The sequence below is a fragment of the Coenobita brevimanus genome, chromosome 23 (assembly GCF_032717465.1).
Source record: "Coenobita brevimanus isolate Jiangsu-jjx chromosome 23, ASM3271746v2, whole genome shotgun sequence".
Classification (NCBI taxonomy): domain Eukaryota; kingdom Metazoa; phylum Arthropoda; class Malacostraca; order Decapoda; family Coenobitidae; genus Coenobita; species Coenobita brevimanus.
This window is the reverse complement of record NC_136976.1, coordinates 67,343,228-67,371,114: the sequence shown is the minus strand read 5'-3', so window position 1 is coordinate 67,371,114 and position 27,887 is coordinate 67,343,228. Positions and strand designations below refer to the sequence as shown.

General features: G+C 41.7%; 1 protein-coding gene across 3 annotated transcripts in view; it reads right to left on the bottom strand.

Moving 5' to 3' along the window:
- Nrg (Neuroglian) overlaps window positions 1–27,887 on the bottom strand; it is a 598,682-nt gene that overhangs the window by 30,511 nt on the left and 540,284 nt on the right. For all 3 annotated transcript variants that reach the window (XM_080267325.1, XM_080267327.1, XM_080267326.1), the window contains 8 exons: window positions 26,949–27,250; window positions 24,660–24,859; window positions 15,858–16,133; window positions 13,798–13,975; window positions 13,466–13,624; window positions 13,003–13,217; window positions 8,446–8,633; window positions 1,786–1,965 (listed from right to left, as the gene is read on the bottom strand). In XM_080267325.1, coding sequence (XP_080123451.1) covers window positions 1,786–1,965; window positions 8,446–8,633; window positions 13,003–13,217; window positions 13,466–13,624; window positions 13,798–13,975; window positions 15,858–16,133; window positions 24,660–24,859; window positions 26,949–27,250 — 1,698 coding nt within the window. The remainder of the gene's footprint in view (window positions 1–1,785; window positions 1,966–8,445; window positions 8,634–13,002; window positions 13,218–13,465; window positions 13,625–13,797; window positions 13,976–15,857; window positions 16,134–24,659; window positions 24,860–26,948; window positions 27,251–27,887) is intronic.

The following is a 27,887-nucleotide window of genomic DNA, read 5'->3' as shown; positions in this document are numbered from 1 at the left end:
ACATCCCTATACTTTACATGTTAAATCTACCCTAAGATACGATACCTCACCTAGCAATGGGTTTTTACTTAACCAATTGCATCATTACACTGGGGTATGCCTGTATTTGATTCACACATCCTCTGCCACACCTAAAGTCACCCTGTTCGTCACTCACTAGGACTTCTGATATCTCTCTTAATTTCTCTGTAGTAATTCTTCCCTGTACCTTCCGTACAACACTCAATAGACTTAATGCCACGATAAGTCTTACACTCACTTCGTTCACCTATGTTTTTGTACAGGGGTACAATCACAGCCTTTTTCCACTCTACTGGCACAGTTTCACTCATCTATGCCTTCTTACATATCTCCAACAAGCCCTTCATTCAACTCGTAAATCTTTTCTTCTAGTACAATGACAGGCAAGTGCTGGTACATTGCACATAGTTCATATAATACCTGAGCAACAGGATGGCTTTCATCATTAAACTACAGTAACACTGAATTAAAGATGAGGTACTCCCCAAAATATAATACAAGGATTCCCTAACACAACTTTAGAAAATATTAATTCTGTAAGTTCAGTACACCGCCTGAGAATGTGCATTTATTAATCTATCCATCATCTAGTCTTCTATTCCTCCAACAGCAGTGACTGGGCCTGGGGTTTGGTAAACATCAATATAAACTGCTTTACAAGACTGTTGCTCCCTTGTCCTGTTGAATCCTCTTAATTTCCTTATTCATTCATGCATCCTTACCATATGCATTCTCCACACACACATAAACATTGCATACTCCACACCAGCGCTACTCAGTCTTACATAACACCTAGTGCTGGTACCTCTCTTGAAAACTGTTACTTTGCTGTACTGCATTCACTTTCATATCAAATCACTTAACTTTATGCCATTATTCATTACCCATCTCCAATATTTCCTTATCACCAGTCAGTAAATTCCCTAAAAACAGATGGGAATAAAAATTTGTCACATGGACACTACTTATTATCCCACGGCATCCAGGTGTCATGTATAGATGACTGCCTGGAGATGTCCAAGTAACAAGTATACATGATCTACTGTTCTGCGGAACTGTTTGAATATTACGCAGGTAATTACCACCACAAGCAAACACTGGCAACCCTCCTGCATGCAGCCCAGTCACGCTCCAGCTACCTGCGTACCTCCATCATGGATAGACCTATGCAAAATGTTTTCCCTGTGTCCGACATGATGTCAGCCACCCTGCCTCAAGGTTGTTGCCATAATGACTGCACTCCCCAGCTCACATCACTGCACACTCACACCACACTGCTCAAAGCCTAAACAGAAATGGTGTTTGTGGTTGACTGCAGTATTCTGAAAATGTTTTTTTATTGTGAAGGGCTAATACACGCCTTACTTGTGCCACACATACGGACACAGCCACAAAACACACAAAAAGTTACTCCACTTCCAAAGACTCCGACTCTATGGACTAACTGAACAATCTGAGGCCATCAGCTTGAAGTTGAAGGTTTGGTGAGTATTATGACACTTCATATTTTATTTTTAGCTAATTATTAGCTGAGATATTACATTTTATAAAAAAAACTCTGTTTTATCCAGAAATCCCCGGCTGGGGGAAGGGTTGGCGGAAACTGAGTTAAGTTCAAGGTCAGTAAATTGCGTGAAGATTCTGTTCAAGATGGTCTGCCTTTGTTACATGAACAACTATATACTCTCAAAACTATAAGTGAACCATACGTGGTCTACAAGAGGGCTGATGACAGTTGAGACAAAAGCATGGTTGATGACTTACCGACCACTTGATGACCAGGTTCTGTGGTGTTGACCCTTTGCCCTCCACACCATCAGGGTTCTTATATGGGACATCATATGGGGTGGTGCACATTTCAGAGTGCTCAGATGGCTGTGATGGACCAATCTTATTGCGTGCAATCACTCGGAAAGTGTAGTTGGTCCATGGGCTCAAGTTGACCTGGGGGTGTGAGAATAGGTAGAAATTTTAATTCTCCTAGTTCCTAAATGCACACTAAGTTATACATGCCAAAATGAATGAAGAGTAGGAATAAAATGGGAAATTCCTGGTAACTACAGTAACACCATGAACTTAACCTCTACATCTATAAAAGAAGTTATACCATAAGTGTTTTCTTCCCAAGTTATGAATCAGCAACAAATCGAAAAAGTGTTAGGAACCACTTTGAGTAATAAAATGAGCTTCTTTAAAAGGCTGCTGCTGTTGTTTATCAACCCCAGTCTGGCTGACTGAGCAGACCCATCAACCACAAGCAAGTAATCAGTCCTGCAGGGTTGTTCTGTGAAGAGAACTGATATTCCCTTGCAGGTGACAGCCCTTCACCACTGCAAGGCATGGGGAATGATGTGGGGGTTTGGTTTCTGGATGAATGCCACATTTGTGCCATTCCATCCAGTTAACAGGGACACCATAACAGAATCCACTTCATCCCATAATTTAGTTATTTGGTCACTAACCAGCACTGTACATGGGGAAGAGGCAAAAGTACTATAAAGACATATGTAACCCTTTCAGCAAAATGACATTATTTATATTACATTTCTCTTAATGCAATATAATTCTATTCAATATAGGAGAGACCTCTTGTTTAAATAGTCTGTATACTGCACCCCAGCCCTAGCAGTATCTTGTGTGTTGATATGTTGGCACAGACATTTTGGCTACTGCATGAAATTAGTAATCACTCAAGCAATAAATGGACATAAAAAAGTAGATCCAATAAAGCATGAAAAGGGTTATGGGAAGCAGAAAACAATGTAGGGTTGACAACGATGACAGTAACTGAGCTGTTCCTGCAATGCACAAGACTTTGCTAGTAAAGAAGCAAAAGAGTAAAATAACTGAACCATCATTTTCTGTATTTATATTTACTTTATTATCAAAAAAAATTTGCAATGAAGATGAAAATTAATAAAAGAACACTTTATCAGAAGCTTATTTTAAATGAATAAATATGTTCTGATAAATGTGCATAACAGTGGCCCAATGCCTTCCCTTCTGTATTCAGCTGGTAAGCTAGGTTATTAAAAAATTAAGGATCTGTAAACCAGTCTTACCGCAACATAATGACAGAATTTATGTGCAATAAATTTATAAAAAATTTAATACAGGTAAGATACCTTATTTTTTCATTTTAATGTTGGTCACTCTCATCTTAAATGTCTGGACCAACTGCCTAGCCCTGGGTTCCTACACTTCTCATGCGGCAATGTAGGATTGGATGATGGATAGATGGATGGATGTACCCTTTAAATCCGTTAACATACTTTGATTATATTTTTGCTATTCATCATCATCATTATCATCCAGACCTTCTTTTCCACCCCAGGGCAGGGTGAGGAATAGCAGCGTCCAGACAGCCAAAGTTTGCCTGATACACTGGGCCACACTTCCATTCACTCATCATTCAAGCCCTCGAAATCCTGGCTCCACCAGAGGCCACAAAAAATTTCACCAAGTTCTGTAGCTTCACATATGCCTATCTGATGATGTCAATCTAAAATAACTAAATCATGATGGATGGCATTTTTGTTATTACTAGATGATTTTATCTGGCATTAGGATCTGTTGAAACTCAAAAAGTTTGATACAGTATTCATTAATCCCTTCACTACCATACGTCTCCCCTATGCCTGATAAAACTGTCTGGTGATAGCAAGGAAAGAAAAAATAATAACTGGACCTTTAGTGGTTGGTGGGGGCTCCCATCATCCACTCACTCAATGTAGTGTTGCCTCATGGTCTCTCGACTGAGTGACAACCCAAATGGTTTCCTGTACTCAAGAAACCATTTCCTTTGTTGGGTGGTAACCATACAACTGGGGTTTTTGGCCAGGTTAAGTGTCCCCCAGATTTCCCTAAAATCACTAAATCATGGGAGATGCATCACAGTCTCAGAGGGCCCAATACCTGCCCAGGGCATCAGCCAAATTGGCAGATTTGCATGGCCAGAATGTAAGACATGTGGATAAGGAGAAAGAAGTGAATGTGTTCAAGAGCACGAGATATACCGTGATAGCACTACGTGAAACAAAGATGAAAGGATGTGAAGTGGAGGAGTGGGAAGGTGTAAAATGTGTAAGGTCGGGCAAGAATGGGTGAGAAAGATGCAAGGAAGGAGTTACTTTGTTGATGAATGAAGTGTGGCTGAATGGAATGGTAGGTTACAAATGTATCAGCTCGAGATGTATGCATGTCAAGTTCAAGTTTGAGGAGGTGAAAGTGACAGTGACTGTAGTGTATGCAGTGTGTAATGACAGGGATGAGACAGAGAAAGACAGGTTTTGGGCTGAGCTGAATGATGTAGGAGATATATCCAAAAGTTATAAAGTGTTTGTGAAGGGTGACATGAATGGGAGAGTAGGCACTTGTCCTGTGAATGATATACAGTAATGGATAATAACGGAGTACCAGGAGAGAATGATAATGGAAAGCAACTGAAGGACATGTCAACAAAGGAGGTTGTGCATTAGTAATTCTTATTTCAAACACAAAGATGCACAAATATATATGGTACAGAGGGCATGGAGATCATACTGAAAGGAGCCTGAGTGATTACGTGCTCGTATGGAAATCGATGCTGGCAAGTGCTGCTGATATAAGGGCAGTGAGAAGACATTGTGGAGGTTTGTCAGATCACATAATTGTGGTATGCAAGATCAAGCTGAGAGGAGTGAGGTGGACCAAGAGAAAGAGAGGAGCAATCAGGGAGAGAGACTGAAAGCTGAGAAGCTAAGAATCAAAGAAATGGCACATGAATACAGGGCCAAAACAGGGGAGGAGTGTGAACCAATGAATTGGAATGAAATGGATCTGGACAGCTCGTGGAATGCATATAAGGACTGCTTAGTTAGGGAAACTAAAGCGGTGTGTGGTGTGGCAAGAGTAACAACAAAGAAGAAATTTACAGCATGGTGGGATGAAGAGGTTGAGAGAGTAGTGGAGGAAAAGAGGAAGAAGTGACTACAGTGGATACAGGACAGGGGTTCAACTGAAATGAGAACTGAATATATTGAGAGGAAGAAGCATGTAAAGAGACTTGTGAAGAGGAAAAAAGGGAGGTATATGATGATCCAGGAGGAAAAATGAATGAATATTACTTTGAAAATAGGAAGTTTTTCAGGAAGGAGGTGCAGAAGTGACAATGGAAAGAAATGTGAAAGTGTGAAGGATGTAAGTGGTATATTATTAACCCATGGGAATGAAGTAAGGATCATACGGAAAGAATATTTTGAAAGTCTGATGAATGGAAATGGAGAGAGCAAAGCGACTGTTAATATGGTTGGTTTTGGGGGTGTACAGAGAAGGAATGTAGTGCCAGGAAAAGAGACACTCGCAGATGTGAAGAAACCTGTGAAGCAGCTGAAAAATGGGAAAGCAGCAGGGGTTGATGAGGTGTATGCAGAGATGATTAACTGTATTGGAGAGAGCGGAATGGAGTGCATGCTGGAGATATGTACGAAGGCATGGATGAGTGAAACTGTGACAGCAGAGTGGAAAAAGGCTATGATTGTACCCCTGTAAAAAAATAAAAGTGAGCGGAGTGAGTGCAAGAATTAGCGTGGCATACCCGGTAAGTCTACCAAGTGTTGTAAGGAGCGTATTGGTATATGGAAGAATTATTATAAAGTAAGAGAGAAGTCAGAAGGCCTTGTGAGTGACGAACAGGGTGGCTTTAGGAGTGGCAGAGGTTGTGTGGATCAAATATTTGCCATGACACAGACAGTGGAGAAGGTTTGTGAGAAGAAGTAAATGGAGTTGATGGCATTTATGGATCTGCAAAAAGCATACGACAATGTAAACAGTGCAAAGATTGTGGAAGGTTTGGCGCATGTATGGTATAGACGATACATTGCTAGGTGCCACTGAGAGTTTTTATGATGGTAGTGAGGCATGCGTAAGGGGAACTGGGCATCTAAGTGAATGGTTCACGATCAATGTGGGCGTGCGACAAGATTGTCTGATGTCCCCATGGCTGTTCAATATACTGTACAGTAAACTCCCAATTATCCGTCTTGACACTACCCGGCATACGACAATATTTGGTGTAGCTAATGGCTGAATTAAAATGGTATCCTGCAGAAAGCATAAAATCTTTGACACTACCCAGCATGAAGGACTGTTTCTTCTGGCTAAAAGTATATTATCATCCTGCATGAGATAGTTATTGTCATCAAACCTCCAGCCACAATCAAAATGAAGAAAATAAAGAAATAAAATACACAAAAAGAATGGGGTTATACTGTACATGTACTGTAATATGAAAGGGATGGAGTGTTGAGGGAGGGATGGAGGGTGGGAAGACTGACAGTTGGTGTGGTCATATAGAGTGAATGGATGACAATAGTATTGCTTCTTAATTTCATTTTTGAAGGCTCCAACATGCTTGCATGTGTCGGCCTTGGTCACCTAATGGCGGCTCTCCATGTTGCACGATCTATGGCGGCCTCCCTGTTCAGTTCCTTAACCATGAGGCCACATTTAATGACCTCGTCCCACATCTTTCTTGGTCTACACCTCGCAACCCCACCCCCAATATTAACACTTCTCACCTTCTGCACCCAATTATCATCCCCCATCCTCTCCACATGTCCAATTCACCTCAATCTACCTCTCCTCATCACAACACCAATACGCTCCAGTCCCATCCTACCTCTCAACTCTTCCATTGTAAAGCCAGCCCCCCCAGGCCTTGCATGCAGGGACGCACTGCACATCCACCTAATCATTCTCATTTCTGTACTTCTGAGCCTGTGAATATCCTCTTCCTTTACTGCCCAGGTCTCACTACCATACAGCATCACACTCCTCACACATGCTGCATACAAAGACCCTTTAGCACGTACGGAGAGTCCTCTCAATGTCAGGAAAGGCAACAGCTCCCTAAGCTTCTTCCAACCACTACTCACCCTTGCCACAGAGCTAGCTCCAGCCCCACCTCCAGCACGTAACATGTCTCCCAACTAACAAAACTCTTCAACACACTCAAGAGACTCGCCAGCAAGTTCAATCCTTTCACGCCTGACAATCTCCACCTGCTCTCCCTGACACGTTGCACACATAAAATCAGCATTATCTCACAGTCTACCTCTGATACCACTACACTTTTGTGCACCCATTTATCACAAACGCTGCACAAGATGGAATTACTTCCCACACCCTTGTGGCAAACTGCACATGGCCACTCTCCCTCGTCTCTGACAGTACCGCCACCAACCCTAGATATCATCACTTTTGTTTTATCGGCATGTACCCTTAAGCCCTTGTGCCCCATACCATCTATCCACTTCCTAAATCTTTCCTAAGCCTCCCTTTCATTCTCTGCAATCAACACCAAATCACCAGCATACAACATCTCCCACGGGAGTCCGTTTCTAAAGTCACCTGAGAGGGCTTCAAGTACCATGATAAACAACATGGGACTCAAAACTGACTCCTAATGCACACCAACATTCACGGAAAACTCATCACTCAAATCTCCATTCACTCTTACCTGGGTGCGAGCACCCACATACATAGCCAGAATCACCCTAACCAGCCACTCCTCTAAGCCAAGCTTTCTCATTGCCCACTCCACCACCTCTCTAGGGACTCTGTCAAAGGCTTTTTCCAAATCAACAAAAACAAAATACAGGTCCCTTTTCTTCCCAATATATTTTTCTTAAAGCTGTCAAACAATGAATATAGCATCAGTGGTCCCCCCTGCCTGGCATAAACCCTAACTGCATCTCATCAATATTCACTCATTCTCTAATCATACCTTCTAGAACTCTCTCCATTACCTTCATTATCTGATCTAAAAGCTTTATACCTCTACAATTTCCTCTTCCTGGGCATCACCCTTCCTTTTGTACACATTTACAATTCCACTCTTCAACCAATCATCTGGGACAACACACTCATATGTAATCATATTCATCAGGTCAGTGTGGTGAAAAAGTACATCGGAGCAAATATAAAGGAGAATGGAGGCGAGCTAGGCCAGGAAGAAGGTGGAGGGATATGGTGAATGAGTGTGTGAGGAAAAGAGGTATGAAATTTGGTGGGGTTAAGGGACTGACAAGAGATCGAGCTGGCTGGATGAATTTTGTGCAGAGAAGTGCATGACCAGGGATGTGACAGCATTCAGATTGGCTCTACCAGATAGGTATATGTGATGCTACAGAACGTGGCAAAATCTGTGGGGCCTGTCAGATGGAGCCAGGATTTTGAAGGCAATAATGATGAGTGAAATAGAAACGTGGCACATTGAACTGAACAAACTTTGGCTGGCTGGACACTGCTACTCCTCACCCTGCCCTAAGGTGGGAAAGAAGGTCTGGATGATGACGATGATAATGATGATGATGATTGGATTAAAGAGGTTAATGACACCCAAGTGACCTTAACACTACAGGCTGGGCTAAGGTAAATACTAACATTGAACTGTGTACTGGTTGCAGGGACAGAGTCAAAGGCATTCTCCCAGGTGTCAGGTGTGAAGCTGGTGTTGAACTGGATGAGGTAGCCAAGGATGGGGGCACGGTTGTCTCCCATGGGCTGCCACTTCACGCTGGCATCGCGGTCATTACACCGAAGCTCCAGCAGTTGCGGTGGGTTGGGTACATCTGCTCATAATGATACGGTAATTCCTCGCTTAAAGTTGCTTCTCTTCAAGCTGTTGTATTATTAAGATTTCACTAAAAAGAAATTTTATTACAGTATTAAGCTGCTGATGAATTTACACCTATTCTTCACTTACAAATATGTTCCATTACTAAGCAGCTGATGAATTATCTTTAATATATTTTCATCACTTAAAGCTGCTCATGGTTCATTATAAAATTCTAAAAATAATAATAATAATAATAATAATAATAATAATAATACATTATACATATCATATATAAATATATACATCCATCATCCAATTCTGTGTTGCCCCATGAGGAGCGTAGGAACCCAGGGCTAGGCAAGTTGGTCCTGACATTTAAGATGAGAGTGACCAGTCTCACTCATCCCTGAGTGCCATTACGTGAGCAATAAACCCCAATCACTCCTTGGATATAAACCTACGCAGGCGCAATCCGACTGGAGCGCCTTAATCACCCACTAAACCACCAGGCACCACAATTTGGTTATATGGTTACCACCCAGCATAGTAAATGGTGTCCAGGTGTGTGTGTGTGTGTGTGTGTGTGTGTGTGTAATTCACCGGGTCGGTCAGGATCACTTGATGGTCATGATCGTCAGCTTTTACCCTCCCGAAGGGAGCTGAGAGCTCATATAGTCCGATCTAAGGGCAAGGCTGTGACCTTCACACACACACACACACCCGTCCCCTTGCTCGAGGGGGACAGTAACCACCCACTTCGTCAATGAAACTTTTCGCAACCTGAGCGAGACGCGAACTCCCGTCCACCAGTTGGCAAGCGAGAGCGTTACCACTGCACCAGCGAGCGGTGTGTGTGTGTGTGTGTGTGTGTGTGTGTGTGTGTGTATACAGTATCCATCTATCTATCTATACATATATATATAAATATATAGATAGATAGACAGATAGATAGAGAGATATTACATATACATTAGGATGGTCCTTACATAGACACCAAAAAATAAAAATCTGAGAAGTATTTGTCTCACCCCCCAAACTTTTCCTTTAGGGCCAAAAACCCACTGTGTCAAATTTCGCTGAGAAATATGAATATTTAGAAGTGGCTCAAAGGACCAGAAGTTTCTCACCTATAAAGTTCTTTCACACATCTGCAAAAATAATTACTACAAATTTTTTGCATTTTGTTATTTGTATTGTTATTTTTGTTATTTGCATTTTGTTATTTGAAGGAGAAACTACCAAGAAATGATTACAGGGGGCTGATTGAGCTTACCATGCTTTTCCTTGGTATCCCACCCCCTTGTGGAACATGATTTGCTGCTCCTGGAACTATGGATCATGCCTGCTGGATGGCAAAGACCATCTACTCATTCAAGGTTTGGATGTTTCATTCCCAATTCACACTGACTGCAAAGGAACAGCGAGGGCTACATGACCTGTGCATAAGCTTCTCTGTAATTTATGTCAAAACCTGGTTAACAGCCCCGTGTGCTGTGAAGGCACCTCAGAATGACCTACCATTGGTTAAACTGCTGCAGACCTACAGTGTAATCCATAAAGGGAACTCCAATGTCACCTTGCACAAGATGATGGGCCACCTTTGGTTCTTGTCAAAAGAGTTGGTTGCTCTACCTTTGTTTGATGATGATGTCGCCACTGACATCAAGAAAGAGATGGCAAATGCTATGCTGCAACCAGGTACAACAGATGAAGACGACAATCCACCAAAATGTGCACCAGTGGACCTGCAATTGTTGCAGGGAAGGTCACTTGCAAACTTTACAACAAAGCACTCCAGAATGCTACTGAAGAAGCTGACGCTAACAGCTGGATTCTTGCAATCACCAGCGACCCAGTGGATAGAAAATGCAGACTTCAAAACAGCAAAGGCTTTAGCATTAACTCTTGCTATAACCAATAACCATGCTGAACGGAGAGTTGCACTGGTGCAAGAGTTCTCTGGTCTTCTGACCAATGATGAAGAGCAGCTGTGGTATGTTCTTCAAGTTGTTGCTGACCACAAGAAATGCTTCCCTGAAGCTCTTAAGCAGACCTTAACTGGGCGGGCAACAATGAGTGGCTGGTTACCCTGATACCCCTACCAATGAGCAGATAATACTCACTTTTAAGCGTGGGGGACACAGACAGGTTAAAATTGATGGCTCATTCAATTATGTACATACCTAGGAAAGAGAGATCCACTGAGCCACCTCTAAATATCAATATTTTTCAGTGAAACCTTATACCCTAGTGTGTTTCTGGCCCAAAAGGAACAGTTTGTGAGGGTGAGAGCATAAAAAAATCAAATTAAAAAAAAATATGGACCACCCTAATTGTATATATATATATATATATATATATATGTGTGTGTGTGTGTGTGTGTGTGTGTGTGTGTTGTGCTTTTATCCCTTCAGTCATGGACCTGATGCATGTTTTGCTAATAGCATTTTTTTTTTTTTTTTTTTTTTTGTTACTGTACACTTTATGAGAGGACTGAGCAAAATTGTGGTTTTAAATCATACATACAGTACTGGTACTATTACAAAACTAAATGAAGAAAAGGAAGTTCCATACTGGTGCAACTCAGGACATAATGTAAGTCAAAGCTCATTAGGAATATACACTCATACTTATTTAATTTGATAAAGAGCACCATGTCTTTACCCGATTTGTTTTAAGCCTTTATTTCAGCTTAATTTTAATTCACTGTGGCATCTAACCTTAGTTTTGTTTTCTTAAGCCATTTCAATGTTAATACTGTACACACATATTCCATCACTCTCCTTTGTCCATGCATTTCAAAGAATCTATGTGCAATGCACTTCTTTTAATACATTTTATTTCACATTATTGTATTTTCAACAGAGGACAGGCTATGTGCTACAAAAGACATTACTGCTTTGGAAATTCCCTATGTAAAATGCACTGGATGGCTGCATATACACCCATACCCCGTTATCCAGCGCTTTTTTTTTTTCTTTTTTTTTTTTTAATGTGTCCGACTCTGAGCATTGGCTTCATAGCCTGCTCCCAAGGCCCAGTAGTCCTCCTACATACCATACACCTCCACATGCCACCACTTCGGTGCTAACACCCACTGTCCACATAGAATACATGCCAGGGATGTCCCACACAGGGCCGGTGCACTGGCATTAGCAGGGGTACCTCTGTGACATGTCAGTGGGTCCTCCGGTAGATCTGTAAAGTCTGTTTTTACTAAATTCAAATCTTTAAACTGTTCCCTGTCCCTGCGGAGATTCGAACCTGGGTCCAATAGGATTGCAGGCCACCTCTCTACTGACTGGTGCTTCGCTAAACCGAATACAAGAAACGGGAACATTCCCACTATCTGAACAATTTGAAAGTCCATCACCTCTCCAGTCCAACACCCCCCCGTCTCCAGCCCGACACCTCGCCTCTCGTTATGTTTGAAATGAGGCTCTCCCGGTCCTCCCTTCCTCCTTCCATCCCCTCTCTCCCCCCTTGTCCCTCCTCCATCCCCCACCTCATTCAGCACTTCCAGGCATGTATCCCTCCATCCCCCTGCCTTCCTCCACCCCTGGTTGTCTCCCTCTCCATCCCTCAACCCTCCCCCACCCCCACTTGTCTCCTGTGTGTGTGTGTGTGTGTGTGTGTGTGTGTGTGTGTGTGTGAATGGTGAGTGAGTGAGAGTGGCAAGTAGGCGAGTGAGTGGAGTGGAGTGAAGTGGTGAGTGAGTGGAGTGGAGTGGAGTGGAGTGGAGTGGAGTGGAGTGGTGAGTGAGTGAGAGAGGTAAGTGAAAATGGTGAGCAAGTGACAGTGATGAATGAGTGAGTGAGTGAGAGTGAGTAGAGAGTGGGTGAGTGAGTAAGTGAGTGAGTGAGACTGAGGGAGGGGTAGTAGGGCTGTTTGGCTTTCTTGCCTCTTTCCCTGTGCCTCCACCATCCCCAACCCCTACTTGTCTCCCTTACCCACTCCTGCTTGTCTCCATCCCCATCTCTCTGCTTGGCGCACTGCCGGCACCCTGCCCGGCTGTTTAGTTGTCCTTAAGTGCAGTTGAACACAGCATGTCCCAACACCCTACCCTCCTGCATGTGATGTTTGATGTGTCATTTTTAGCAACAGTATTGTTTATCAGGATCATAACATTACCTATGGTGTCTCTGTGTCAGTTTCTATTGATTAAGTAAGGTATAGGAGAGTTTGGGTTTGGATCTGGAATGCTTCTCTGGCTTCTCTTCAGTATCTTGTGGGGAAAATTGCTTTGATATCCGACATACTCGCAAACCAAACACACTCGCTGGTACACAACACTGCCGGATACTGGGATATGAGTGTATCTGCAGCAAGCTAGCTCAAATAATTCTGAGCATCTTAAATAAAAGGAGTCTACATTACATTACCTTGTACTATGAGGGTTGCAGAAGCAGTAACTTCATCCAGCTCAGTGGATGCAACACAAGTGTAAACCCCTGAGTCCAACTCTGAGGTCTTGGTAATACTCAAGGAGAAGTCAGACTGCTGCACAAAGCGAGGTTCTTGCTCAAAGTCAATTAATTTGCCGTCAGTTAACCATTTAATACTCAGCTCCAGGTCACTGTCAGTTACTGCATTGCACCTGATAATATGAAACCCAGTTAAACACTCCATAATTACTGATACCATAAAAATAGTGTAATACAATATTCTACATAACAGATGAAATTCTTTTACATACATGACCACAAATCTCACTTGATACCAGTATACAGTATTTAACAGAACAAAAATTCCATGCTTCTATATTATCTGTGATAATGGTATAACATGAAAGAAAATGTACATTAGTGTCATCATACAATATGCATTCATTATAATAAAGTGTACCTAAATGTTGCTGTCTGTCCAGCTGCAACTTCATAGTCGAGTGGTTCATCAGTGATTCTGGTGCGCTCCTTCACTACCAGTGACCCCTCTGCTTCTTCCTGCCCAAATTTGTTTTCCGCAAAACACTTGTAGTCTCCAGCATCCGTGAATGATACATCCCTGACACATGAAATATCCAATTACAGTTTATGTATAGGTATTCTTTTGTTGCAATATATAAAGCAGCTTAAATACAGATGCTGTCTGGAATTCATGTAATTTAGTTATTATCTGTGGTGGTTTCATTTGCAATGTATTACATCTGTGAAGTAGTGAAATGTCTGTTGACCTACTTTATGATAAGATCCCCTTCAGGAGTAACCTTAAATCTGCCTCCAGTTAGCTCAAGACCATCCCTTATCCAAGTGATGCGTGGCATGGGCGCTCCAAACACTCGGCATGTCATGTTCACTTCCTGTCCATCTACTGACTGAATATCACTGGGGGGCTGACGAATCTCGGGTGGCAGAGCTGAGAATATAGAAATTTTTAAATGGTATCATTTTAACACTTTCCCTCAATAATTCATCTAAAAGACAAGAAACTTAGTTTATTAATCCTCCGGCCCTGGAAAAGGGGTGTTCCTAGAGTATCTGGCACCTGGAGTGGACCTATCGACTGGCATCCACTACCTCCAAGTGATGAATAATATCCATCCATCCATCCATCCATCATCCAATCCTACGTTGCCCCACGAGAAGTGTAGGAGCCCGGGGCTAGGTAGTTGGTCCTGACATTTAAGATGATGGTGAAATACAAATGAAAATTCACCGTAACAGTTTTGCTGCAGTTTCAGAATTCAAGTTTAATGAATATTAAGCAGCACAGAATCATTTACTTTTGGTCTAGTTTCTGACAGAAATACAAAAAACCCTAAAACGGTGAAATGAAAAAGTTATTATTCAGCTAAATGGCACCCCCCTATAGCTGTCATCCGGGGAAGACCTCCCCCATCCCTCCCTTAGTACGCCACTGCCCTGGGATCAGGTTATCTATATATCTCTTGCATGAAGCCTAATTCAAGTCTTTCCACAGCTGGGCTTCTGTCACTCCGAGCCATCTTCCCTCAAATACTAAAGAAAGTAAAAGAGTGGGAGCTGGTTTCCTCCCACTCCTCTTTCTATTAACTTATGGATGTGGCAACTCCATTGCACAGTACCTGAAGTGCAAGCTGCTGCTGCAGACAGTAATAATGATCCATTTTTTTTAGCTTAACAATCATGAAGCTTGTACAATACCTATTCAGAAATGTTTGGTGGACTCCAGTGACTCCAATACCTGTTCTGAGTCACTGCTCACTGTTTCATTATTTACAGTATGGTACTAAAGTGAACTAATATTTATGCCCATTGCTGAACCTCTTGCAACATGAGAAGATGGCTGAGAAGAGAGAGGGGAGGGGGAATAAGGCGGAAACGGGGAGGGAAGGAGCAAAAGGACATGAAGGGGGAAGAGTGTGGGGGGGGGGGAGGAGGAGACTAGGATGTCCCATTTCCCTTTATTTGCCACCAATAACATCAAAGGGGTGTGTGTTAGATTTCTCTACCCACAAGGAAACGTGGGAAACGTATTTAAAATGCTGAAGTAGATTAATGTTATTGCTAACATACAAATTTGTGTCACAAGGTCTAGTTCCATATATGTTCTTTGACTGCCTATAGTAAGTAAAGAAGTAACTGGCTGGAGGTGGTGTTCAACAGTAACTTACCATCATCCCAACCTCTTTTCCGAACAGGAGAGTAAATTTTTAAGTAAAGAAAGAACTGCAGGCTATTATCACAAAGGTAAATCTCGGGAAATTTTGTGCCCACCATTTTTTACTTATAAACTATTAATTAAAAAATGGTACAGCTTCAGATTTCATGACCATTTTCTTCAAGAAAGAACATTAAAGGTATCAACATCATCATAATCTAATCCTGTGTTGCCCCATGAGAAGCGTAGAAGCCCGGGGCTAGGCCAGTTAGTCCTGACATTTAAGATGAGTGACCAGCCACACTCATCCCTGAGTGGCATTGCGTGAGCAATAAACCCAACTACCCCTTGGATAGAAACCTGCACAGGTTCAATTCGATTGGAGTGCCTTCATTGCCCTCCAAACCACAAGGCGCCATGATCTGGTTATATGGTTACCACCCAGCACAGTAAATGGTTTCCTCGTGTAAAGGAAACCATTTGGCTTGTCACTCAGTGTAGTGTCACCCATAGGCAGAAGAAGGGGAAAGAATGAAGAGAGAGTGTAAAATCACCCATGGGCATAAGGGAGAGGAAACAATGAAGTAGTGACAAGAAGAAAGGAAGGAAGAAAAGAGGAAAGGGCAGTTTAGTAACAAAAAACTACAGTATGACTCACCAAGAACATTGACATAAACATCCTTGTACACATAACCATGCTTGTTGGTTGCATTACAGCCATAATTGCCAGTATCTGCTTTAGTCAGGTTGTATATGGTAATCTTGTCTGGCTCAACAATGCGTCGAGGGTTATGTGGGGCTTCTGAGATGGGCATGCCATTGTAGATCCAGTACTGCTTGGGAGGAGGCTTGCCCCCAGCCTCACAGTAGAAGACAGCCGTCTCACCTTCAGCTTTGTGCTGCACCTCAGGTTCACGCTCAAAGTATGGGATTGCTGTAAAAGTGAAGGGTGGAATGATTAAATAAAGTCTTGATTAACCCCTTACCCGCAGGGATGGCTGGACCGGGCCATGCTCCTCCCACGGGGATAACAGGAAATCTAGACAATACACGATAAGTTAGATACTTCCAGGTCGATGGAAGTATCACTTAGTTCCCCCCCCTTTTTTAAATATATTTTTAGTATGAGAATAGGTCATAAGGGACATTTCAATGGGTAATGAACAGGGAAAATTAGCGAACAAGTGTAGGTGGGGTGTTGCCAGCTGATAAATTAGTTCATGGTTAACGGCAGTATCAATTAGCCTTTTCCCTTTTTGTTTATATATATTTATTAAGCATGAGAATCGGGCACAGGGCACATTTCTATGGAAAAAGCAAATGCAAAAAAAACCGGCCGGGAGTTGCGTTGCGCAGCCAGGCTGTAGCTAGGCAGGGAGGGGTATGGAAGGGGAGGTGGGGAGGCAAGGCAAACACAGAAAAATGGCTAAATTGGTAACACTGGATGCAAGTACTATAGTCGTTCTAATTTATGAAGGCAGTTTGGGTGGGGCAGCCTAAGACCTCACACCATTAGCTCTGTTGCCTCATCAATGCTGCCACACACATGTAATTACATCTGCTCACCTCTCTCTCCTATTTTAAGTTAGTAACTACTTATAATGAATGAAAGACTGACTAAGAGGGTGTATGTAGGTGAGGTGGAGGGAGGGAGAGAGAGAGGTAGACCGAGGATGAGGTGGAGGGATGGAGTTGAGAGGTATAAGAGGGAGGGGGGGGTGAGTTGGGGGGAGGGTAGTCAAATGGTGGGTGACAGAGCGACTTGGAGGCGTTTTGTCTGCAGCCACCCTTTGCGGGATTAGGGCATCGGGCTATAGATAGATAGAGAGATAGATAGATAGAACTACTTATAAATGAACATTAAATACACTGTATAGATGTAATTAAAAAAAAAAGAACTATAGTAGAGTATAAACCCAGTACGACTTGTCAGCGTTGCTTCTGCGACGTTGTCAAGTGGAGTGACACGGGAGATAGCCTTGTGTGTGCGGCTCATACTTGGTCAGTCTCCTGCCATGGAAGTTTGCCCATCAAAATTCAAAACAAGATAAAAAAAAATAAAGAAAATAAAAACAAGTAGTTAATATAAATATGAACATCTGAGAGAGAGAGAGAGAGAGAGAGAGAGAGAGAGAGAGAGAGAGGAGAGAAGCATGTGTGTGACGGCGATGTGGCAACAGAGCTAGTGGTGTGAGGTCTTAGGAGGCCCCACCCAAACCGCCTTCATAAAATTGAAAGTCTATAGCGGTATTAGCAGCACTGCCTATAGCTACACACTGGCAGTATTGATAGATGATACAAGACCACACTTGGAAGCCCGGGCAATTTAAAAAATCCCTGGATCACAGAAGTGATGCCCTGCCGTATGGATCTTACATAATGAGCGTCATGGTAGTGACAGCCCATGGGCAAGGGGTTAAGGAAATTTCATGTACTTCATACAAGACTAACGAGGTTCAGTACTGACTGTTCTGCTATATAAAGAAAGAAACTTGGCAAATTAGGACAAAAATGTTACCTGAGCCCACCACCATCATCATCATCCAAAGCACACTACTCTCTACAATATACAGGAAGAAGGAAAACACAAAAGCAGAAACTTCATTAAAACGCTCAGTGAAAGGGTAATTAACCCAAATCATTCACCATTCAAGCCTTCATATTTTATACCACTTGAAAAACTATCCATTAGTTATATATCTGAACTTGAGTTTCCTCTGCCAAGTAAAAACAAGAGTGCAACCCTTGTCATGTGCATCTCTATGCATATTTCATCTATCCTGTTCTTTTATCAGTTATTTTCTCTTTATCTATATCATGCTTTTTCACACTTTCACCCACCACATCAAACTTCCTTTTTAAAACTTTCTGTGCTTCTTCACACTTTTACATTTATTTACATATATTCCTTTCTCTTGGTCGCATACATAGTCTCTATTTGACCATACCATCTAAGTACACTCTCCAACCATTAATTCAATATATTACTGAGTCCACATCTTCTACAAACCTTTACCTATATGGACTAACAGGGGAAAAACCCAATCTTATCACCATCATCATCACTAGCAACCTGTCGGTCCACTGTAAGACAAAAGGCCTCTCCCATTTTCATTCAGGCCTACTGGTCTGTTTCATAATGTTCACACAAATCTTTGAATCACACAATGATGATGATGATTATGATACAAAATAAGGTAAAACAACAAAAGCCAATTCATTTTAATCCCTTTGAGATGTATGGATCTGAGGCTAGGCTATGGTAGTTCAGAACACTTAATAGTAGTAAACCAACCTATGTCCCTGACAGCATTTTACATGATCAAAAAAACTCTGGGAAATTCAAACCCTTGTGCATCATACAAGGCAGTCATTCTGAATAGATACCAGGCATGACTGTAATGGACATACAGTAAATGGTAACAGCCACACTCACTTTACTCCCTTCAAGGTGTAAGGGCTCAATGTTGGGCTCTCCTGGGTTACTAAATTTAAGGGTACATGGCCAGCCTACTTCTCTTGGTGGCATTACATGATTTAAAAGAGAAAGAAAAAAATCAGTTACCATTTGATGACTGAACCTATGGAAAGCTATCACTCTGACTAGGGTATTCTAACCACTACACCACTATGAACATTTACTGGACATAACATACAATGTACTTCCATGGAGCTCTATATTTTCTTCTTGTTGGAGTTTCAGTCTACAGATAGGCAGTGCAGTCTGGTCTCACTACATAACTGTTTGCTATGTCATCATAAATTACTAGAATGATAATTCAAGTTATACCACTTTTCTGTATGATGTTAAAAAAAAAACAGTTGCTATGTCACCAGAACAGTATTTTCGACAGTTGCTCCAAAAATCTCATGTGGACGCAGTCACACAGCCACACTCTCCCTCACCCTCACCACTTCACTTTACACTGGCCTAACTGCATCTCTCCCTCAGCCTCAGTGCATCACTCTCCCCAGCTTTCTTCACCTCCTTCTAAGGAACAGGAGTTATTGTCCAGGCTCTCCTACTGTCCCCCTGCCTCAGGAGGGGTGAGGGTGGGAGGCACTCTTGGTGACAACTCAGATTGGCCTAGGACAAATATCAGGTGGGTGGAAGAATGGGGGGGGGGGATTTAGGCTTTGTGGTCAAGGTCACCCAACCTAACCACACTGAACTCATGTTATATTGACCTCGCTATATGACACGTTTTCACTTGATGCAACTCTATCGTATAACAAGACCAGACTATATGGTAACTCCTCATTTTACACTGTCTATTGTGACAACATTCAGCTATTATGTCCGAGTAAATTACAAAAAACTTCTCCATTAACCCCTTAACCGCGGGGCGTCACTTTCGTGACGCTTGGGAGCAAGGGATCATACCGCGGGGCGTCGCTTTTGTGATTCTGTGTTATTTTGAATTCACCCGGGCTTTCAAGTGGGGGCTTGTATCATCTATCAGTACTGACAATGTCCAACACTAGTCAGAACTCCTAATCTCATCTGTACTCCCATCCATTGTTGACAATTTAGCCATTTCTCCCCGTTCTTGACTCCCCTCCCTACCCCCCCTCCATTACCCTATCCTCTCGCCTGCCCGGCCATGCTACGCTAAGTAAATCTTCCCTGGAATTTTTCACTGATTTCATCCATTGAAATAAGCCCTATGTCGTATTCTTATACCAAATAATATATACAAGAAAGAAATCAGGTAAGTGAGAGTGCCATACACCTGGAATTGGCTAATTATCACCTGACAACACCTCACGTGCACTCGTTCGCTAATTTTCGCTGTTTTTTTCCCCTTGAAATATGCCGTATAATCTATTTTCGTAATAAATATACATGTAAGGAGAGAAGGGAGAAGCCTAAGTGATATTTACATTCACCTGGAACTACCTAATTTATAATGTATTGTCTAGATTTCCTGCCAATCATATCAGTGCTACACAAAGCTGTTTCAAGATTTAACATTGGTAGCTCTGATTATATATCTCCTAAGTAGGCCTCTAATCTATTTTCGTAATAAATATACCTGTAAGGAGGGAAGGGAGAACCCTAAATGATATTTACATTCACCTGGAACTACGAAATTTATAATGTATTGTCTAGATTTCCTGCCAATCATATCAGTGCTAGACTTAGCTGTTTCAAGAAGTAATATTGGTAACTCTGAATAACCCCTAAAGCAGGCCTCTAGGCTAGCTGGCCTGGCAACTGCGTTATCAGTGTAGTCTCATCTTCCGAAGTGAGAGGACGTATGTTTCATCTTGCTGACTTCAAGGCCTTTTTTCACCCCCATGCAAATGGCTCTGTGACCTTTACCCCCTACTAAACCTCGTGTGGAAAGAGGTAAAGGGCTGACAATTGATAAAAGAGTGACTACGATCTTTCTATTGAGTAAAACAGTGCAAGTGGAATTGTAAATAATGTGTAAACAGCAAGTGAAAGTAATGAATGTAAATATACGTGAACAATGGAAAATAGTTTTATAAGTTATTTCAAGTGACAGTGCATAACACTGTAAATAAAATAGAAATGTAAATAACGTAAATAAAATAGAGAACGTAAATAGAAATGTAAATGAGTAGTATTATAAGAATACGAGTATATACCCTAGGAGTAATGAAAGTGAAAGTTTCACTCTAGCATGTCTGAATGCTATGAGTTATGAGAGTGAAGATGAAAGTGACATTCACTCTCAATGCCAGTATACAGGACGAGAAAGTGAATGCTACGTATTTTACTGAAAGAAATTGAATCCCTACAGTGACAATAAACTAATACTACTGAAGGAAACTTATGGATAAAGACTGTAGATATATATAAGTGTTATATAGTAATAGAAATATAAAGTGTGAGGGGTTTTATGAATAATAAATGACATACTACCATGAGCGAACTAGTGCCAGTGCGACGATCAGACGCGCTCGTAATTTCCATTGCTTTCACAGTTTTTTTTTTTTTAGTATGGATCCCAAACTACTTGAAAATTGTAGAATAGTGTTTGTATCTGGCTGTGGTAATCATATTACGGGTTGTTGGGAAGTGTAAAGTGGAGACTTCGTTACCCTACTTCAGAGGTCTCCACAAGTCCTACGGTAACCGACGAAGGCTCAACAATCATTCCAGGAGAAAGCTGAAGGTATGTGCCATAAGCATATGTAATTTTATTATTCTAGGACTAATAACTGATTTTTGGCAAATATTTTTTGAGAGTCTGTCGGAGCCCAAATAACCCCGCGGCACACGCAAGTAATTGGTAAACAAGCCCGCGGTGTAGGGGTTAAATGGTTCATTGCTAAATATAGAGTAGATCTGCCAATTTCCTCATATTACCTGAGGAAAAATTATGATATTATGGAACATATTAGAAATATAACAAGGACTTAGTGTACAGTACTGAACATAATACTGCAATTAGATTAGGCTAGTACATAAATTCATCACCATCATCATCATCATCATCATCCGGACCTCCTTTCCCACCCTAGGGCAGGGTGAGGAGTAGCAAAGTCCAATGGGCCACGATTCCATTCACTCATCATTCAAACCCCCGGAATCCTGGCTCTATCGGATACACCAAAAACATTCACCACGTTCTGTAGCTTCGCATAATTGTATCCAACAGAGTCAATCCTGACGTTGCCATGTTAAAAAGGGGTGCCAAAATCCCTGATCATGCACTTCTCCTTACAACATTCATCCAGCCAGCTTGATCTCCTGTCAGTTCCCTAGCTTCACGACTTCCAAACCTCTCTTCCTCACACATTCATCCACCATATCTCTCCACCTTCTACTTGGCCTACCTCACCTCCTCCCTCCTTCAAATTTGCTCAGATATACCTTTTTCACCACGCTATTGTTATCCATTCTCTCCACATGACCACACCATCTCAGTACACACACTACGATTCTGGTGTCCATCGACTTCCTCACTCCGCATCTTTCACAAATCACATTATTTTGTATCCTATCTGCCCTCTACTCTCCACATACATTCCTCAGCAGTCCCATCTCCACTGCTCTTACTCTTGACTTTCCATTTTCATGCCACACCTTAGTCTCACATCCATATGTTAAAGTTGGCACTAACACTCCTTCATGTAAGCCTCGTGCACCTGCAACTCTCAAGTCTCTGTTTCTTATTAAGGCCTTCATTGCACCAGCTACTTTTCTTCCTTGTGCCACTCTACTTTCAACTTCTTTTGCACATTTTCCTCTCTTTCCTATTACTGTACCCAGGTATTTGAATCCCTCACCAATTCCAGTCTCTCTCCATGCACTGTTACATCGCACTGGGAGTCACCCTCTCTCTCAATAACCATCACTTCACTCTTTTCTATATTTACTCTCAAGGTACGATGCTTAAAGACATCAGGAATACTCTGCACTAGCCTACGAAGTTCTTGTCCGGTACTTGCAAGCAGTACTGCATCATCAGCATACAACAAATTTAAGATATTCCATCCATCACCATTCATTATCAATGCCATCCCTCTCTCCATTACTCATGTTTTTACTTCTCTCATCACCCCATCCATATATATATTGAACATAAATATATATACGGTATAATGAATATAAAAACCAAGAATAATATTCTACTGTCAAAAGCCAATATTATTATACACAAATTACACACAATATTCTACTGTCATACATCAACCAAACACAATACCATACAGTAATCCCCCCATCCATACCGTACGTCATAAATCAGCCACGGGCCTGTCGGACAATACATTTATTGGATAACATCATACTACCTCCCCAACCCCTCTACACAGTGTATAACCCCTATAAACCCCTACTGAGGTCTCCCTGTCAATATGCAAAACCTGTCCTGATACCAATTACTGTATCTGACTGCCACCTTCATATACATTATACAATTCTTACACAATCATTCATACGCTACAATAATGTGACTTCAATTATTGAAAATGTGTTTCCTTTATAATGTACATATTTAACCATACACCTGTCTCATCCACACTGAATGTTTGTTCAATTACAGGCACTAAGAATATTGCTATTTATTAAAAAAAAGAGTGATGTGTAGATAGAAATGAGCACAGGCAAATGCAAGCAACTAGCTACAGGTGTCATGCAACACAAAGGAGACAGTCAGGCACCGTCTGCTTGCATATTTATGTGAACATTTTACTATTTTCTACAAAAGGAGCTTCAGACACTAACATCCATCCATCCATCATCCAAACCTACATTGCCCCATGAGGAGCGGAGCCCGGGGCTAGGCAGTTGGTCCCGACATTTAAGATGATAGTGACCAGCCTCACTCATCCCTGAGTGGCATTACATGAGCAATCAATCCCAACCATCCCCTGGATATAAACCTTCACCGGCTCAATCTGATTGGAGCGCAATAATTACCCACTAATCCACCAGGTGCCAAAATTTGGTTATATGGTTACCATCCAGCATAGTAAATGGCAAATTCTTTTGTTATTTATTAGAGGTGAGTGAGATGAGTAGATGGATATGAGTACTGTACAATCGAATGGAGGTGATTTGCCATGAAAGTTACGCAACACATAGGTGACAGCCTAGCACTGTCTGTGTGCATATTTAAGAATACTCTATTTTGTTATTTACTAAAAGTAAGTGAGATGTGTACTGTAAATGGATTTGAGTAGAACTGAAAGCAGGCGAATAGCTACGTAAGTTATGTAACACAAAAGAAACAGCCTGAGCACCATCAGCATTCATATTTAATTACACATTTTATTCTTTTCTACAGAGGAAGCTACAGACATCTGCACAGCACAAAGACAAGCATCATAAACCCCTGCAAAGCTCTGGTACAGCAACAAAGGCCACAAACTCCATGATGAACTGAATGTGGACCAACAACAGACGGCTTACTCTCTGTGACTAAGGAGGAGTGGGCAATAGCCTTTGTTTTGGTGGTCATCTATGGTGGTATGGGGGTTGTTGCAGGAAGCAGCAAGTGGTTTGAAAAATTTGGTTTTCATGTATGCTGTCAGTTAATGGGAGGGAGGGGATTGCTTTAATTGTCCCCCCCCCCACACACTTTATCAGACTAATGACAGATGTCGGGTAATGCTGTGTCATTTAAATAGGGATCAGGTTGTACTGTATTCCAGTCATACATAAACTAAACACTTGCTAGCTGTCACACAGAAACAAAGCATAATACTCTACATTCATACATAAGCCAGACATATTCTACGTCAAACAACACCAACTACAATATGTATTTCACTTCATTACACAAAAGCCACACATACCAATACTCTACTGTCATAAATGACGCAAATACACTATTTTACTGCCATAAATAAACCAAACAAAGTATTCTACAATGGCATACATAAACAAAACAAAATACTGTACTGTACTGTAACCTGTCATACAAAAACAAAAATACTCTACTGCCATATATAAACACAATATTCTACTCTCTCAACATACCCTCAACTTCAACATTCATGGAGTAGGACTTGGCTACCCCCACACCATTGCTGGCCTCGCATTCATAGTTGCCCTCATCCTCAAAGTCCACATAACGAATCAATAACGTTTTGCCATAATTCTCATAGTCCACACGGTCAGGGGGAAGGAGGGCTGGCTGGGATTTGTAGCTCTTCTTCCATCGCATCTCTGGCAAGGGTCTGTTAAGAACAAGGGGTAAAATATTAACTGGTGCCATTCTTTCATGTAATTTACAGAGCAGGTGCCAATAACTTCAGTACTGTAATTAATCTGCCAACACAACACTGCCATATTAAGTACCTCATTTGTAATTTATGCACTACAACAATTATGTAATTTATGAAATACAATAATTACCAGTACCAGGCAGCATATCAATGACTGATTAACTACCATGATTTCGTAATATGCACTACACAGAAAACTGAAACACTCTGTGCTGGAAAGTACACCTGTATGTAAACTATATTTCATGATGATGAACACCTTGATAGATTTTCATCACTGAGTCACTGGGGCTAACAGAGAAGACTGTATCTGAGATGCATTTAGACAATCCCATCATGATGAATAAAGATTATACAGTATTTAACACAGTTACAATCCCATGTATCAACATGAATACCACATTTTATTCTACTATGCTTCTTTCTATCTATCTACTGCCAGACGTCTTAATCTGGTGAAGGGTGGCCACAAACAAATCGCCTCCATGTAGCCCTACCCCCCACCATTTCACTGCCCTCCCCCCAGCTCACACACCCCTCTCTCATATACCTCTCCACTCCATCCATCCATCTCATCCTCAGCCTCCACCTCACTCACATACACTCTCCTCATTAGTCTCTCGCTCTCTATCCTCTCCACATGGCAAAACCACCTCAATGTATTTCTCCTACTGCTTTCTACCACATCCACATCCACACCACAATGCTCCTTCACTTCCTCATTTGTCAGTCTGTCTCTCCATGTAACTCCCCATGCTCCTCTCAAATAAATCATTTCCACTGCTCTCAGTCTTGACTTGTGTCCTTCCAAGAAGGCTCAAGCTTCACTTCCAAATGTTAGAGCTGGTTTCAAAATAATATCATGCAGTGACTTGTTTACTTCCATGCTCACTTCCCTATTTCTTATCACTGTTTTCACAGAACCAGCTACCTTTTTTCCCTGCTGTACCCTTTCAAGAAATTCATCCTCCAAACTTCCATCCAAACTCATCATACACAAGTACAGTACTTAAATGCATTCAGTTTCCATTTCCCCATCATCCAATCTTACTGTACATTCAGTGACTTAATTTTTCTCGAAGACCATAAATTTGCTCTTCCCTAAATCACCTTTAGGTTCCATTTCTTACACACTCTTCCAAACTTATTCACCTAGCCTTGCAATTCCTCTTTGTCTTCACTTAACAACACAGTATCATCTGCAAACAACAGTACAGGGAGTTCTCAAACATTGCCCTCTTTCATTAGGGCCGCTCCAGCATCCACTGCCATACCTTGTATCTCATTTATAACCCCATCCATAAACAGAATGAACAATCACGGAGAGATGCTACATCCCTGTTTCAATCCAACATTCAGAAAGAAAAAAATCACTCAGCTCACTATCCACACACACTGCAGCCTTAGCACCCCCATACATATTCTTCATAGCATTCAACAGCTTCCCATTTACTTCATATATTCTTAATATTCTCCACATCCCTTGTCTATCCATTGTCATATATTTTCTCCAATCTAAGAAGGCCACATACATCTTTTTTTCCCTTCTCTAGAAACTTTTCCACTAGAGACCTAAGGATGAAAATATGACCTACACAACCTCTTCCCTTCCTTAAAATCTGTCCATTCTTCTCCAGCTAATTCCTTTGTCATTTCCCTAACTTTGTCAATGTATCCTACCATATACTGTCCTCTGACTAAGAAGAATGCCCCTATGATTACCACACATTTCTTTTTCCTCTTTTCCTTTGTACAAGGGAATAACTATACCTGACTTCCCATCCTCCAGAAATCAACCTTCCTTCCAGGCCAATTTGCATATCTTCCATATCCATTCTACTACTCTCTCTCCCCCAGAGTGCATCATTTCACCACACACTCAACCAATTCCTGGGACTTTCCCCATTTTGGCTTTCTTCAGTGTTTCCACTACTTCCATCCTACTGATTTCTTCCTCCCTTCCCACATCTACTGATCAAAAATATCATATATATATATATATATATATATATATATATATACATACAATGCCAGTACTTACGTTCCACTGTAGATACACCAAAGGCGTAGTGTCTTCCCCTTCAGGATGACTGTGTTCTTACGGGATCTAAACTGTGGCTTAGGTTCATTTTTGGTCTGTGAAGCTGTGGCACCAGTCTGCAGCACCCTCAAATATACTCGGCTACCCAGCTTGTACTCATTGCGGAAGGTGGAGGTGGCAGAGCAAGCATAAGTGAAGTCATTTGACTCATCCTCACGAGTGACATTAGAAAACCACAGTGTACCCTCAGGATCCACGGTCATACGGGAGGAGTTGATACTGCGCAGGGCCCCTCGATCATCCTAGGGAAGTCATTATGCATACCACATAAAACTTTTGCCATTAGGACTATATTAAGATATCACACCTGGTACATAACTGAATTTTACTTATTAACAGCAAGGATTCCAGGGACCTGAATAATGAGTGATTGAGTGTCTAGCCCATTTTACTAAGCATGATGTTCGACATTATCACTCACTCTCTTGTTTCCTCTTTCCTTGTTTTCTGGATCCTACCTCACTCCATTCTTAAGGTGGGAAAATGAGGTCATCATGATTTGAGGGAGTTTTTGTACAGAGATGATTTGGCACTAACTGCTGACACTAAGGAGGATGCTGTGGAGAAATTCAGAGTTGGGGGGGAGGTGTTTAAGTCCAAGGGATTGAATGTAAGTGTGCTTGCTGAGCAACCCTGGTCTGCAAGGCTGAGCAGACTTGCCAACTGCAGTCAAGAAACTGCCCCTGCTGGGCCATCCCATGTAGTGAACCAAAGTGGCAAGGTCCTGGGAAGAATGTGAAGATCTGTTACTGGATGGACATTGCCTTTGTGTCTTTCCATCCAGTTAACAGGGGCACTGCTGTAGGCTCCAAATCACACCATTATTTAGTTAGCACTGTAAATGGTTTCCTGGTTTACAGGAAACCATTAGGATTGTCA